General features: G+C 36.0%; 1 protein-coding gene across 20 annotated transcripts in view; it reads right to left on the bottom strand.

Moving 5' to 3' along the window:
* Positions 1-214: 214 nt before the first annotated feature.
* KLHL15 (kelch like family member 15) overlaps positions 215-17114 on the bottom strand; it is a 29855-nt gene continuing 12955 nt past the window's right edge. For all 20 annotated transcript variants that reach the window (XM_074858609.1, XM_074858608.1, XM_074858603.1 and 17 more), the window contains 2 exons: positions 15893-16604; positions 215-7046 (listed from right to left, as the gene is read on the bottom strand). In XM_074858609.1, the coding sequence (XP_074714710.1) occupies positions 5937-7046; positions 15893-16597 (1815 nt within the window). In that variant the 5' untranslated portion in view covers positions 16598-16604 and the 3' untranslated portion in view covers positions 215-5936. The remainder of the gene's footprint in view (positions 7047-15892; positions 16605-17114) is intronic.

Below are 17114 nucleotides of genomic sequence, written 5' to 3'. Positions count from 1 at the left end.
CTACAGCAATTAAAACTGGGAAGACTGTAAGCTGAAGATATGAGCTTGATACTATGTAAGGACACCCAACTTTTCTTGTTGGGATAACTTTAATGCAACGTTATGAATTACAAAACATTTCTGAAGAGTTGCTTAACCAAGTAAACTCTGAAGTCCTGTACAAAGTAATCCAGGTGCACTACACTTTCAGTATTACAAAGTTTACACAAGAGTGTTTAAAGATTAAAAATATTTTATTTACACTTTTCTTTATACACATTTTATACATTTTTTCAGTTTAAAACCCAAACAGAGCACATATATGCAAGTCTGAGCATACTGTATCCATAGCTAGGGAAAATTACTTTCTGTCAAAAAAAGAGACAAGAAAAAAAGGCTTTAAAACAGTTAAGAAGAGGCAATTCTTAAATTATTCAGAGAAGTTTATAGCAGCCCTGGGGTAATCATTAGACAGTTAATCCAAATGTACATATGAGGTCATATATATATAATTTTAACTTTCTATAGGAAAAGTATTTCCAATTGCTAGACACAAACACAGCAAGGTTTGAAAATAACTTTTCCTGTTAACGTATCAAATACATTCTTTTCAATACAAACAATCTGATATTGTACACTGGAATCAAGTGGGATACTATAGTGGAAATGCAATCTCCAGCATATAATAATTTATTTTAAAAAGATCTATAAAAATAACAATATATAGGGAAAATATTTAAAATAAAAACATAGCTCACTCTTCCCTTCACCTGTTCCCAGAACTGACATAAAAATTAGGTGGGTCCCACTGAGGTAATAAAAGCCCCCTAAGTATAGATAAACTTTACAGTCCTACATAACACTGCATTTTCTAGACTTAACAGTAAGGTTTTCTACCAGAGCCATAAATAAAAACTACCATCTGCAAATAGAAGTGGTTTTCCCCTAGCTACCAACTTAATATTAATCCAAAGGTGTTTGAAATTGATCTCTGAAAGTTATTTTTAAAAGACTATATAAACATTAACTGAAATTTGGGAAATGAAAAAGAAAAAATTCATAGAGGGAAATCCAGGAAAGCTGTGCTCAAAACAAGTCAGTTTTTCTGCCACCTGCCAAAACTATGTTTTATTAAGCTTACCCACACAAATGGAAATCTTATTCACCAACTTCCAAAAATAGAATACAGGTGCAAAAGTAGTCATTAGTATTTATTCTAAGCAGCTTCAGATTGTTTTACAAACATTAAAATCAGGACACTGGCAAGCTTTAAGTAGATTACATGTGCTTTCCAGTTATGTTCCTTCCCACTCTCCTGCAGCGAGCCCTGCCACATGTGATGGACCACACTTATTCAAGTAACTTCACCTGCTATATTTTTTTAATGGAGGGAGAGCAGGACAGATGTTTTCTTTGATGCCCCCTACCCTATAAACATTTAAGCACAGGTTTTACAACATTTGCGCTTTTGCTTTAAGTACCTTAGAGTTTTCTTTATATTAGACTGTTCACATATGTGAAATACACACTCGAAGTGTTAAAAGAATCAGGAGCCCAATTCACTACTACTTTTTTTGTAAGGAAAAATATATTAAAAAGGCAAAATACCTCTACAAATGTGACTATTTCTAAAAAGACTTTGTTATATAAATGCTGACACAAGCTTGAAGTTTAAAGAGCCATTAGCATCTCCCCATGATGTTTACCCTCCTTTTGCAAAAGAATGGACATAGTGAATTAAAGCAATGTTTTCCTTTTTAAACTGATATGAATTTGTACCTGCTGAATTTTATCCTTTGCTTCCTGAGTGTCAAGTGAAGCTTTGTCCCTGATGCAAGTATCATATTATCAGCATGAAAAAACACAGCACTTGGGTTTGTAAGGCAGGAGGTCCTCAAGAAAAAACGGCTGCAAATCTCGAAACCAGAGAATTATTAAAGTCAACCCCCTTAGAGCTAGTTGTAATAGGACTGTTATCACACTGCCAAAAGTAGGGCATCCCCACTTTTCAAAAAAATGTAACATAAAAGCAGATTGCCAGGTAGCTCATATGCTGCTGCTAGCCCCTCTTGCTAGCAGTGCTTTCTGAAAGAGCAGAGCCTTTGTAAAATCAAGTACTGCCTTCCTCCAGCTGAATCAACAGGGAAAAAAATTTCAAAAGGTGTTTTTGCGACCTAATACCTCCCACTACGGAACTACTACCAACACTCTGTGGGGAAAAATGAGCTATTTTTATCTTAGACAATACTTTGAAAAAAATTATCTGTCCTCTAAAAACAGATACAACAGCATGTGGAATGGGAACTGGCACTGTCCAACTCCTTTTACAGCACTACGTTTTTTCTCCATTCTGGCTCATTTGAACCCAAAATTTCCTACTGGAGCTAGTTGCTCAATTAAGACATGAAGCTAAGACATTTTTGCTATAAATGTGAAAAAAACCCCAAACCCCTAGACTGTAACTCACTATGTCCATCTTTTTTAAGAAAAGGTAAGTACACTTGCTGTTTAAAAGCAGGTCACATGTTAAATTTTAAGTATGTGAGTAAGATTAGATTTGCTGGTATGCCAGTATGGTTGGGCCGGGAATAGAAGAACCATCCCCCCCTAAACTCAGTAATCACAGATTGTAACTTACCTTTTCTGTGACAAATGAGGGGCATTTAAATGTTTTTAAAACCCATGTTAATCTGATCATGATGCTCAAAATTTGATCGTAATAGACAATTCTTATTAGCCAGCTTAGGGTTTTTTTAATTTAAACACTAAATTATCTGGAGCTAAATGCTAAAAGCAAACACAAACAGAAACTTTCAATTAAGAAAAAAAAGAAATATCCTTCTGATATATAAAGTAACAAAAATAGCTACCTCAAAAGTTCCACTGCAATGGGAAAAGAGATTGTAAGCTGATTTTGTATTTCATGTTTGAAACAACAAAAGCACAGTAGAAATGTAAATTAACAAAATATTCTCACATACCCCCACATGTTCTAAACCCAAGCAAATTCCAATCATTCCTAATGCTCGAAAGGTTACAGCCAGCTTCTCAATGGAGACACAACTTCAGGGAAGCTGAAACTAACAGTTCAAGTTAGAATTTCACAGAATAATTACTATTACAATCCTGAACAACATCTTTCAGAACTGGGCACCTGAAGATAAATATGAACTTAAAACCAGAGCACCTAAAAATGATCTGGTTCTTCATGTTTCAAGTGTCAATACTCACCAATGACTTTAGAGGCAGTTGCTTAGCACACAGGACTTCAGAAGGTGCTTAAATGCAGACTCAAAATCGTAACTTGACACACCCCCATCCTTACCATTATTTTTAATAAAGTCTTGGCCATGTCTCTTTACTACACCTGAATCATGGAAGACTGGACATCCAGAACCACATTCATTCCCCAGACTGGCCCTAGATAAAAGTGAAGTACTCCACACTATACATAACATGCCCATGAAAGCCTGCTCAAGCAGGATTAGTTTTTGCTGCCCCATAAACTTGTTGAGAAATGAGCTGGTGACAAAAAGAACAATAAAAAAACCTTGTCTTTTTCTTGTGCCCCAATATTCCATGAACTATGTACAGTAGGACCTTTTTACTTGCACACAGCCAGCACCTACCGGAGTCAGTTTATATCTTCACCCATGCAGGGTAATGTACATGCAAGTCTCACAGTGAAACTGAGGTTTTAGTATAAGCCACGCTGGCTTTAAGTTAGGTATTAAGAAAGTAAATTAGATTTCTAATTCAGTAAACTGAATTTTGATTAAAAAAAAGACTTAAATTTAACCGCAAACTAGTCTGCATCAGAAAGCTGAATAACAATATTTGGTCCAGCCACTACTGGTGTAACTGATCACTACAGCTATGATGGCATACATTCTCTCTTTCTGTTAAAACATATGGAAAGAAAACACTCTAGCTATCAGTAAATCATTTCTAATTTAAAAAACCCTTAAGTATCTGCCAACTTGCCATATAGCTCCAAATCCTCACATCTCAACCCAGAACATAATTACTACAAAAATATCAAAATACAAGTATGAGGAGTTTTACACGTCCTTTTAACTTCAATTATTTCAAACTTAGTTTAGGCAAGTAAGTGTTATTTTTAACACAGGAAATACAGGGTGATTTTGGTCCCTTTGTAAGTGCATTCTTTTGAACTCCCTGAGTACTGTACATTCCTTTTCTACAGTGATTTCTGACTGGAAGATGCTGAATAAAGTGGTTTTGCATTGCTGCATATAAAGTAAAGTCTATTGCTTAAAATGAAACACGGCAGCATAAGATTTTACAGAACATGCAGGTGCTTGTTTCAGCATTTTGCCCCTATGCATCTGAACTAAGTGTGAGCCTTCAACTTCTCCAAATCTCTCCTTTAGATTCTAGAAGTGGCTAATTTCACATCATTAAAGATATGTAATTACTGTTATTATTTATGTCTTGACAGATAATTCTTACCAGTCTACTGTCAGTAATATTCACAAGTTAACACAATGGAGTTATTCAAAGCCCTCTTGGGCCACACATCTCGACTCAGGCACTCCGAGGTCAGTAGCTGTGGTTGTGTAAGTTTTTTTGTAACAGAAACGGTACCAACCATCCAACCACCTAACTCCACATTTTCAAAACACAGTAGTTCATAGCAGTTGATAATTAAAATAACACTCATAAAAAAAGATTATACCACTTCAATATGAGTACCAACAAAGTACTTGTATTGAAGTATGAGTATAAGCAAAGTACTGAGGATTAACTGTAATATATCCAGTTCCGAAAATAACTGTGGGTCAAAGCAGTGCTGAGCACTTGCTTATTGACATTTTCCATTTTCATAAAAAAAGAAAACTGGGCAGCGCATCCAAACATAAAAGAAACTCAGGTAAGATGTGTTTACTTTTAAAAAAATTTATAAAATAACAAATTATCAACAGTTCATTATGTAGCATCGATATAAAGAGTTTAAAGTTACTGAATCAATCAGTATATACTAAAGATACTTCGATACCAAATGAGGCCTCCAGTTAAACTTAAGAACTTTGAATTATTTAGCTCATTAAAGGATAGTACTATACCTTAAATTCAACAGATATGGCTGAATCTGTGCACTAGTTAAAATATAATATTGTAACTGCACATAAAAAGATGTATTTATATATAGTTTTTTACAGTGTATGCATGTGCGTGTATATATTTTTTACTCACCAACAAACACAATGCAGACAATAGAAGGCAGCATAGAAATAGTGTTTTGAATATAAAAATGTTTTCTTTTCAATTTAGTAGAAAATGTGTAGTTTCCATTTTGGCAGACTTACTGGTACTACTATACAAAACCAGGAAAACGGTCATGCAAAGAGGTTTAGATTATTCTTCAACGTATATAAGGGAAAACAAAAACACCTAGCAGATTTGAGAATACTTTGCAATTAATGGGGAAAGCATCCAAAAGACAACACAAAATACAGAAATGGTTTAGTTTTGTTATTTTATATCTGGTTGTACCCTAGTACGGATGATGAGTTTTATTTTGATGCTCAACAAAAAATGAAAATAAAGTCTTTCTTCTCTTCCATATTTTGTTAAACTCAACTGATTTCAGAAGCACAGTTGTATAATGGCCATTAAAAAAAAAAAAAAAAAAAGAAGAAAGCATTATGGACATAAAATGTTACCAAAAAATAAGCACACTCAAAAATATATTTTTCTTGCCCTTACTTACAATTATGTTTGTTAAAAAAACCCAAAGCTTTTACAATATCAGACCACCTATTGGCTTTTCTAATAAACTTGGTTAAGTACACTCCCTGTACAACCTGTTTCTCTTAAGCATTTAGCAGTTGTTCTTATACACAAAGTAACGTCTATGAAGGAATTCAACTGGTTTGTATTTTTTGACAAATTAGGTACAGCTTTTTGTATTTCATTGGGTTGTTCATTCTGGTTTAGCTGCAACGTCTAACATGCTCCAAAACATATTCAGGGAAGTGCAAGCTGCAGACTTGTAAGCCATCCAGCTTGCACGGCATCCTTGGATATTCATCTTCTTTCCATTTGTTTTCCTCTGGATCAAAGGTGAGAATTGAATCACTGTAATGACCATTGTAACAAAGGCCTCCAAGAACCATTATCTGTTTGTCCAGAACAGCTACACCATGACCACTCCTACCAATTGGCATAGAAGCCAATATAGTCCATTGATCAGTATCTGGGTCATAAACCTCTGTGGAAGGACATCCTTGAGATTCAAAGGAGGCCCTCAGGATCACACAGACACCACCAAAGACATAAAGTTTACCATTATAAGAAATCATTTTGTGAAAGCATCTTGCATAATTCATTTTGCATTTGTTCTCCCAACAGTTAGTGACCACTTGAGTTCTCCTTGTTCGCTGCTCTACTGTCCCTTCTTTACTGGGATCAAACACACACACTTGCTTAGAAGTTGAAGATGATGTAATTCCACCAGTGATATACAACTTGTTACCAAGCACAGTCCCTTCATGTCCGTACTTATTGACTGGATAGGGATCCACAAATTCCCATTTATCTTCAGTGATATCATACCGTTCAGTTGAGTAAAACGTTTCATCCCTGGTTCTCCCAGCCACTGCATAAACATACCTCCCAATAACTCCAACAGCAAACTCAGAACGTGGAACAGACATGTCTGCCATTCGTAACCAAGTGTTCTGTCTTGGGTCATATCTAAACACTTTGGATGAAGCATGAAACTCACCATCTGGCCCCAGTTCTTCCCCACCTAACAGGAACACAAAGTTATTCACAATGGCAAGGCAGTCTGGTCGTAAAGGTACTTGAGGACCCTCTAGTTCCCACCAGACCCTTGGTTTGTGCAGGAGAAGAATTTTACTGTTTACCATACTGTGTCCTATCATTCCTCTAAATACTGCAGTCTGGGGTTTGGCAGAACGAATTTTGTTCGATTTCATTTCCATCAAAGGCTGTTGGTGAACGCTATGAAAGTAATTCATGGCTTGGTCAACCTCATGTCGCAGCTGCCGGGAGTATCGATAAAACTCTGATGTTTTTACCTATGAATACATTTAAAAGATATTAAAATTCTGACCAAGAGAAACAATCCAGAAAACCTAAATGACTATGTGTCATTAGAAGATTATTTTACTTAGTTTCATTCAGGCAATCTTGACAGCAATTGCATTTGTGCATGGAGGCTTAAGCTAATATACTGTTGTCCAAAATCCAGAAGGTAATTTAGTGATTAACAGCAGTGACTAACATTTTCAGCAGAATACTCACATGCAGAATTTAAGGTGGAATTAGACACAACTGAAGTCCCCAAGTCTAAAAAATCATTATCCCTTCACCCCAAAAAAGCCTCTGTTAATCTTCTGCTTAATCCATGAAGCACCTAAATTAAAAATGCACTATTTTCCTCGTTTTGAAAAACATTCTACACATCCATTCTGTGTTTATCAAGGTCTACCTTAGTCTAATTTCTGATGAATTCTTACAACTGAGCCCAAGCAGGTATTCCCAAATACTAGGCTCTGCTCACAGGGTTATTTCATTGGGGTGGGAAGCAAAGGTACCCAAATCCCTTTCTTCAGAACGTGTGATCGCACTAACCACTTGTCAGGATGGTTACCTTATGGTTTCCCCTCTGTGAGTCTCCACATGTTAACAAACACCTTCAACACAAGAGAAAAACATCTCAACCTATAATCCTTTGGTTATGCATTTATTTGGTAAATTGTGGAGGTAGGTTTAAACTTCCACTTCCCACGTGAGAGTTACAAACTTTGAATTACTACATAGTAGTAAAGTGCTCCTTCTCAGTGCCATCTCAATTTGAAAAGAGCTATTCCTGCTCAGTTTTGCTGGAGTTGAGAGGCGAGATTATAAGAATTTTCCTTTCTAGGACCCCTCCTACTATCTAAACCCATTTAAATTCCTGAGACTGGTCCTGAGACAATACCAAAACACAACCCCATCTTGAACATCTAGCTCCAGGCAGTCCTTGGGTGACCATGTGATTCTCTTCAAAGAGACTTCAACTCTTCCTGTACAGTCTAACACAGGATTACACTTCTAAAACAAATTACAACCCACCAGATATTACTGAATCCACAATCCTTTATCAGATTTGATCCTAAATCCCAGTTCCTTTCACATAAAACTGGATCACTTTCAAACACTATGAATGCCTTTAGTTCCCACCAACTCCAAAAAGAAAAGCAACACTCTGAAAAAATGTCAGGTCACTCTGAAGTTTCAAAGCAACCACAAGGTAACATGAGAAGCTACTATTTTTCAATATCTGTCCCCCCACCTCCTCTTATTCCCTGTCCCCAGGGACAAAAGTCTGTACCACCACTTACCTAAGGGGTGGTGGTACGAGTTTTCATGTATATGAAAAGCAATTTGGAAATGAATGTTCTTTATACCTTGTGAATAAAGTAGTTGCTTGTTCCATAAACACGTACCATTCAAATTCTGTTAGCTTTCTGTTAATCATTTCTCTTCTTTGTATAGTAATTAAGACATTCTGCTGTCAGATGAACATTTTTTAAAATCTTTTGAACTGTTATTACTGGACATGATTCACACGAATTTTGAGATTGTTTTACACACCGGATTTTCAAAAAACCCTGAATACTAACCTACCATTGTAAAGCACTGTATAGCTCAAGAGTTACAGTGATTTGATGGTTTTATTTACACTTTTTCTTTCTCCCACTTTATTTTGACAAGTTCAACTTATCTTTGCTTGGAAAAAGAAGATGGTCACATGCAGATTCCATGTATTATTCTTGGGGCAGTATCCAGCTTCTACCATTTTTACTGGGGGTGATGATGGAGCAAAAAGTTTACTTAGGGATAGTTCTTATAAAACACCCACAGTAAGCCCAACTCTTCTGGGGAATAAAAGATCTATTTTCTTGCTGCAAATAAAGAATATACCATTCAAACACAGGAGATCTGCTCATATGGCATTTGTTAGAATAAACCATATACCTTGCCTGACTGAAAAGACTGAACATAAATTCTAGAAAATATGTTGGGGGAGGGGTGGTGGGGAGAACCATAGCACAGGAAAATGGTAACATACAGAAAGCCTTCAAGGTTACAAAAAATGAAACAGAAAGTTAAAATAACAAAGAAACGTGGATGGGTTACTCTATCCTTAAAAGTAACTTTCAAATTCTAAACCAGCACAACTATTTCATGCATTCCCAAGATGAAGCTATCATTTTTGGAATTAAACATAAAGGAAAAAGATTTTTGTTCCACCTATATGCATTTCAAGTTTTCTTGGATGATTATGGAAGACAACAGGATCAACATGCTTACCATGTGAAGCATGCCAGCAAAGCCTGGCAGAGATGAAAAATGTTTTTTCTTTCCCCCTCAACATTTACAACTCTGTCTTTAGATCTAGAAATTGAAATGCCAGCCAGAAACTGAAATTAAAATAAGCCTCATATATCCTCACCACTCTACTCCTTCACATAGCCTAAATCTCACCCCATGCAAAAGGAAACGACGACTATCTCTAATTCCAGAGACAGAATCTCAAGACCAGGGAATTAATCTATTAGTAGTTTACTACTACTTATCTTGACAAAGGCACTGACATCAAAGCAAAGCCTCAATCTCTGACCTTAAAGCAGAAAGACATCAAGAAGCAAACGCAACTACAAGTTATAAACAACTCTTTCAGACTGAAGTTCGTGGGGAAGCTATCTACAAGCACAACCTTGAAGAGATGAACATGAAAATAAACAAGCACTAGCAATTCTTTCAATATTCAGAAAAAAACCCCTCAAAACAGACTGACAAACCATCTAAATTCTGGTAAGAGAAAGACAGTTGGAGGCTTCATAGACTTTGCTGCTGAGGAAAAGTATCAGTGTTTCTAGCTTTCCACCTTTCACCTGTGCGATCTCTGCCTCTCCTGAGGCTCAAATGATGGCCTAAGATGAATGTTAGGATATGCCTATATGAAAGTACAGATTGCTCACGCCTGTGTGATGCAAATGAAGACAAAGCAAATGTAGGTCAGTTTGCCTACTTTCACATTCACACACTGTCTGCATGAAATCTTCCACTATTATTTGAAAGTCCTATTCAGCCCATAGTAAGGAAAAACCCCCAAAGACCTACACTTCTGAATAATTTTACAATACTTTTAATTACTTGAGTATATAATCAAAAGAGACCAGCATTAAAATGTAGGTGTTTAGGTATTAAAACACAACTCTAAGTTGTGCACCTATTTTAGTTTTAGTAGATTAAATAACATGGCCTTCAGCAAGCCTTTTGTGGGATTTGTTGTCTGACACCCAAAATACACTGAAGGAAATCCCTCAGCATTCAGAAAGTAGGCTTCTGACACTACCCATAAGTAGCAACAAGTAGTCGATCAACAAACATGTAAGTGCTTACCAACAGACTGATTTTCCTGTTAAGTTCAAATGGAGCTCTAGAAGGAACATTCACCTAATTACCAACATACTTAGAGAGAACACTCACAAGTTTCTGCAAAACATCCAAACCAGATGGAAATGTACACTAACCACTATGCACCTTGAAGTAAAACAAATGCGTATTCTTAAGAGTACACCATCAACTCTGAATTGATTAAAAAAAATTAAATGCTTCAGTGTTTTTAAAGTTTAAAGGAAGACTATTCCATTGTCCTGCTGAAGGATCTCAAATAAAGTTTAAGTTGGACTCCCTTACCAACCCCAGTCTTACTGTAAAAAAAGGAATTTAACCCAAGTGCTAAAGCTTTGCTCATGTGATTTTTTTTTTTAATATTCTTTCAAATTCTTTCTCTTCAGTTTTCTGGATAAAACCTTACAGAGGTTCTGTTGGGACACAGCACTAATACAAGAGCTCCCCAAAGAAGTCTAATGAGAACTACCTCACTGCATCACCTACCAGTTACAGTGGTTCACAGTTGGACTTTTAGCTACACAGATAGGGAACAGCATAAACAAAATCAAATGTATCATTCCATAAAAAAAGGTAATTAAGAAAATAATTTAAAACATCCACCTCTCTACTCACCCCCTAGGTAGTCAATACCAAAACTACCAAGACTTCACCAAAATCACCACCATCCCTCCAGCCATAGTAAATTGGAGCTTGAATGCGTTTTCTCTTCTTCATTTTGCATCAGTGAAACACTCAGTAAAAACTGCTGGCTTTCCAAATTAATGCAGCTATTAATCATTGCCTATTTTTCTGCTGTACTGTATGCTTTTCTAGTTGCAGCAGCTATGTAAGTTTCAGAATTTTCCATCTATATTCTATGAAAAAGTAAAACCAAAAATGCAAGACATTAGTTCCTAATTTGAAAAGCGATCCCCACAAAGACCAGATGTATCCCACATTATGTTCACCATCCTTCCCCATTACCTTAAAACAATTAAGCAAACTAATAAACTGCAGGTAGAACAGTGAAATGCAAGGTAAATGTTCTGTAACACGTTTGACTTCAGCATATAACTTTTTTGGTTTTATTTTTTTTCATACAGCCATTTACAGCTAATGCTCTATTTGCATTTTTGTAATTTAGGCTTTTAGGAAAAAGCTTTCAAAACCATAAAGAAAGGCTACTTTTGAAGTGCCCAAACTAAACATCTATTATTTGTACACCTGGTAACTAAATCTTAACATGTTATTATATGGGGTAGATATTAGCTTGGTTCTTTCTGTAGAACTGGTAAAAAAGCAGCACAATCTGGATGGCTCATAATGTGACTCTATCATCTCTAGCCACACAAGCAGAGAACTATTTCAAAGGTTATAAAATTGTGCCTACTTAAGTTTTCTAAAATTGGCAATTCTGAATGTGCAAGTGATGCAACTGAAACTCAACTACTAGGAATACAGAAGCCATGCTACACCTTTTCAATCAATAACGATGGTGTCTGCATCAGACTTCTAGAGAGCAAATTCTTCCTTTTACTTGCAAAAATCCCAGTATTTTACTAGAGATTAAGATGAATCAAAGCATCAGTCCTACTAACTAGGTTCCTTATTATTTTCACATCTACTTATCTCTTTATTCTAAGCACAATTATAAGCCTGTCAACAAACATTATTAAAATATTAACAAACTTATTCCAAATCAAAATTCAGTCAAACAGAAAAGTCACACACATGTCTCTAAAACAGCAGCAACCCAAATTACTTTGCAACCAAACATCAGTATACGTAGCATCGGACAAGCTGCTGTACTTAACTTTCCCTTTTTATAGCGTGGGTCATTACTTACATCTCATGGTCAGTATGAAAACTGGTCAGTACCAGTATAGGGCTCTAAAGGGCTATTCTGCAAGTCACTTACTGTTTTTCAGCCCAAGCACAGATAGACAAGACGACATAGCCTCCGTGCAGCAAGGACAATGCCCTCAAATTGAATATTTTTCTCTTCCATTTTAGAAACTGGCAAGAGAAATTATCACAATCAAGCTGGAATCTAACTCAAATCTATTATCTCAAAGCAGAGTTGAGCCAACAATCTATATGCCAGAATTAAGATGCTCAGCACATAATAAACACTGCTAGCAGGTCTGTCCAAGTCAGCAATAACCTTCAGACATAAAAATATCAAGTGCAGCACCTATTCAAGAGAAGAGGGGCCCACTAACCTCATCCACTAGACACTTTATTCTAAGCTTCAGCATACGAAGTCGTAGAAGAATTACTAGACATGGAAGTAAATGAGAAAAAAAAAAGATAAATTCAACACATTTATCAAAGGTAAAGTCACAAGAACATAAAATTACAATGACATCTTCTCAAAAGTTACTATCTTATAGGCACAGGAAAGCACATACTCAAAGATAATGTGCAATGCACCTAGTGATTACTAAGTTTTTGATTTAAGCTGAGAATTTATAAATTAGCATGGGCTAGTCATAACAAACCCTACAGACTGGACACCAAAAACATCCCTTCCAATTTTAAGGATAGAGGTTTTGAAACAGCATTTCAGTCTGAGTAGTACATAGAACCTAAACAGAGCTTAAACAGTGTATGAAGGGAAATCATAACATGGTTGCCTCCAATAACACAGAGACGAACTTAAACTAGGAGAAATGCCCCCTGACTTTTATCTCCAACCTTCCTCAAGACTTTCAGAGCCACAGATATGTTTCAAATAAAGGAAAGTGTAACATGGATAGTGGAACTTGTGCTTCTCCCCACATATTTTGCCTGTATTTTCTAACTATTCCCAAAACCCTTACTTCATTTATCTTTCCATTTTCCCTCATCTACATCTATTTTAACAGCTGAGGAACAAAGGAGTATCCATACTTCAGAAGCAGTTTTTTCAGGACAATTTTGAGTAAGCAAACAGGCTGCACCTTCACTTGTGTGCTCCAAACACACATCAGCCTCAAGGTATAAATCTAGAGTCACTCATCATTTCATTTTTAAAAGGATAAGCCATCCCACGCACATTGTAACTCTCAAAAATTATGTAAGAAATAGAATGGCTTAAGAGGCCAAAAGTATCCTTACTGTGACTTGTAAAGTTAAGTTACATAAGTTATTTATATACTACAATAACAGGCATCTTAGAAATGTGTATTAGAAAGTTTACATAAGAGTACATATGACAAGACAGCCAGTGTACAGCAAATACAAAGTTTGCTGAACCAGATGTGTCAACCTCAGATTGTATTTGGTACATTCATGCAGGCGTTTAGTAATGTGCTGGCTTCAGGAAAAGGGTGAATTCTGTTTGTGGACCTCAAAAAAAAAAGCAGTTTTACCAGTATTTTCCCTGGTATGGAAAGAAGATGGAGAAGAAAGAGTTCTCAGGTTACTGCCAGAACAGTTAACAGACATGTTCTTTTATTTACAGGAAAAAAAAAAAAAGCGTGATCTATATTTTGATGTTAGCTCCAACTGCAGTTGTCTTCGGTCACTTGTCATGCTGGATTACTCAGTGCTCTCTAAGCCAGGGCAAAACACAAATACATTCCTAGCTACAGCAACAAATCACATACTTATCTAGCTGTGCCTTCCTCTGCTGAGTTGTCCCACTCCAGAATCTGCACTGGTTTCTCTCTGCTTCCACATACAATTAATGGAAAGGGTATTCACAGATAAAGCTTTTACATGTGGGTATATAAACTGGGATGCTGAAAACAACATCTCTCCTTAATCTGTACCTATTTGGCTGTTTGGTAGCTGTCAAGATAAAACAGGAGAAGCACTGTATGCAGGATTTATACCACTGATACCAAAATAAGCTCCAGAAGTTATACCTAAATATAATGCTGAAGACCAACATATACTTTTCACTTGTGCTTACGGAAATCTAACCGAAGACAGCTTGATGCTTGAACTCGCATCCCAAAAACATGAAGAGCTGAAGCAGACTCTTTCACACAAGTCTTACCCTATTAAACTAACCTTAAGAAGACTTTGTGAATCCTACCAGTTTTCCTACTGAAGACCTTAAATTATGTAATAAGGTAAAAATATATGTAATAAGGTAAAAACATTATTAATGTTACCAAAAACAAAGTGTTACAAGACACTATGCAGTATCTTGGAGAGTTCAGCTCTTACTAGCTGGAAATGTTTTAACACAATATAAACATTACATTACTGTTCTAAAATATGTTTAGGTATTTATTTTGTTTATATCTATATGCTAATATAGGATCATAGATTTATTTCATGTATTATTACTTCCTCAATTTACACACACCAAAAAATTCCAAAATATAAAAACTCACTAGTCTCTGAAGTAATTCATAGCTTTTATAATTTAAAACACAAGTGTAAACATTACTGCTTAAATGATCCAGTATCCCTTAAAACCACCAAGAATAATACAACCTTATCTGTATATTCACTAGATACCAAAGTAAAAATATAAGGAAAATGTGTAAGAAGCCCAACAAAAACACAGGGTCTTAAATCCTATTAATTCACTGCGAGGTGAAAAATACACAAGTTAAAGTTGTATCCTACACACAAAATTAGCATTGTTAAAACAAAACAGCACAGCTGAAATAATTCCTAACCGGAATACCCTTACTGTTACTAGCCTGTGAGAGAGCTGCTTACAAAGTTTTGTAATTCTCTACTGTTGACAAATACTCAATGATTGTCAAGAACTAGAAAACATTATTTTTGTCTATTCTTCACAGAACAGTAGAAAAAGCAAGTTCTCTTTTAACCTCTTAATACATACAATGATCAGTTGAATTTTAGAACACCTGTTACAACGATTTCTCTGATATTTATAGAAAATCATTACATTTCACACTGTCAGTAACTTCTGATTGTATTATGTGCCTTGTGTAGAACGAAATGTATGTGTAACTCTGCAGGATCAGGGCTTACTTCCAACTGCTGTGTAACAGCACAAGCACTGAAGATACTACAACAACAACAAAAACATGCTGCAGATTTAACAGCAGATGCTAGTTTTCAATTGTAAATAAAAAAATCTGTACTTAAACCATGTAAAATCTACAGTCACTGTGTTTTGATTATATTGATAACAATTATCATGACATATGCCCTACATACTGTAGGCAGCTCTAAAAATCTCTGAAAAGCAAGAAGCAACTTGTGGAAAACAGTAAGAACTACTGAAATAAAACGTGATACCAGTGACCTTACTTTAAAATGTCCTTTCCATATGAAGTCACTTAAAAACATTTACTGTAAACCTACCTGTTCTGCAGCCACTGTACATACTATTGTCTAATAATCAGATGACAATACTTTTAGATGTTTGTCTTCTACAGGTTTATTAGAAAAATAAATACTATCTTTTTGCTCCTCCTAATAGGTTTGGGAATCTTACCTATTTAATGGCATGCTGCCCTAGCTAAATGATGAATCCTGTCTATTGCTTTTCAAATGCACCAACCTTCTCAAAAACACTGGATGGTGTCATCAAACAAAACCTGATGTTCTGAATGATGGTGTCCGTATGCCTCCAGCGTCTTCTATCATGGCGCAGCCAGGCCTGAACAGCTTCATACAGCTCTATCTCTGGAAACCTGCTCAGATGATCATTATCCAAGTAAGACATGAGCTTCTCAAAGCTCAGATATGAAAGGAAGTCAGGTCTGGACATGAGTGGCACAAAATTCTCTAGCAGAAAGGAGTCCAATTTTTCCCTGACTCCTTCGATGTTTACACCAAAATCATCCAGAAGTCTCATAATTTCTGCACAGTTTTCTAAGCAGATTTTAGCTAAGAGAAAAGAGCAGCAAAATTTTACCACCTCTATAAGCTGGACATACATGGCAGCCTGAAGGATTTCATGAACAGTGTTCATACTCAGTTCAATAGTTCCATAGTACATGAATTGGAGGACATGACTGAAGCCTGTAGCTGTCAGACCTTTCAAATGGATTTTGTCCTGATCTCGTTCTCGCATATCAGCTGTGAACATAATCCTGAAGTAATCACTCTGGGTGGCAAGCAGGGCTTTATGGGCCTGAAATTGGTGGTCTTCAATGACAAGTGTGACATCAAGAAGCAATCCCTCCTCATACAGTGCTCTGAATCCAGCAGAGACACTGGTGTCATGGATGGAGGAGCTAAACCCTTCCACGTCCCCTGCCATGAATCACCTGGGGGGAAGAAAAAATAAATAAATAAAAATAAAAATAAACTGTTATTTCTAATAACATATCACAAGCCCTTCTTGACCAGACAAATCCTAACTAAGATTTTTTTAATTAAAGTCTTTACCCACCCCTTTTTGTTTTCTCTTCAGCTGAAAAAATCAACTTAGAAACAACTTAAAACACAAACTTTAAATATTTCTCCCCCCAAAATATTCTCATTTTAAAAGAAAGCGTAATGAACAAGAATAATATGCAATACTGCTAAAATGATTCCTCACTCCAAGCTACTTAGTGGTCAGATAGTGAATACGCAATACTAAAAAGGTTGTCATGGTTTTCTTCCTCTCCCCCACCCCTCAATCTTTCTAAAAAATTTATGTCAGGGGAGCAATAAAACACCCACTCTTGAATATCAAAGGTTTCAGAAAGGAAACCGAACTTACTTAACTTCAGACAGAATATGTGTACAAGGTATAAACTAAAAAAAATTGTCTTTAAAAATATGTCAATTTA

Source organism: Strix uralensis, chromosome 2 (assembly GCF_047716275.1).
Source record: "Strix uralensis isolate ZFMK-TIS-50842 chromosome 2, bStrUra1, whole genome shotgun sequence".
In the NCBI taxonomy this organism is placed as follows: Eukaryota; Metazoa; Chordata; class Aves; order Strigiformes; family Strigidae; genus Strix; species Strix uralensis.
This window is presented reverse-complemented; position numbering and strand designations above follow the sequence as displayed.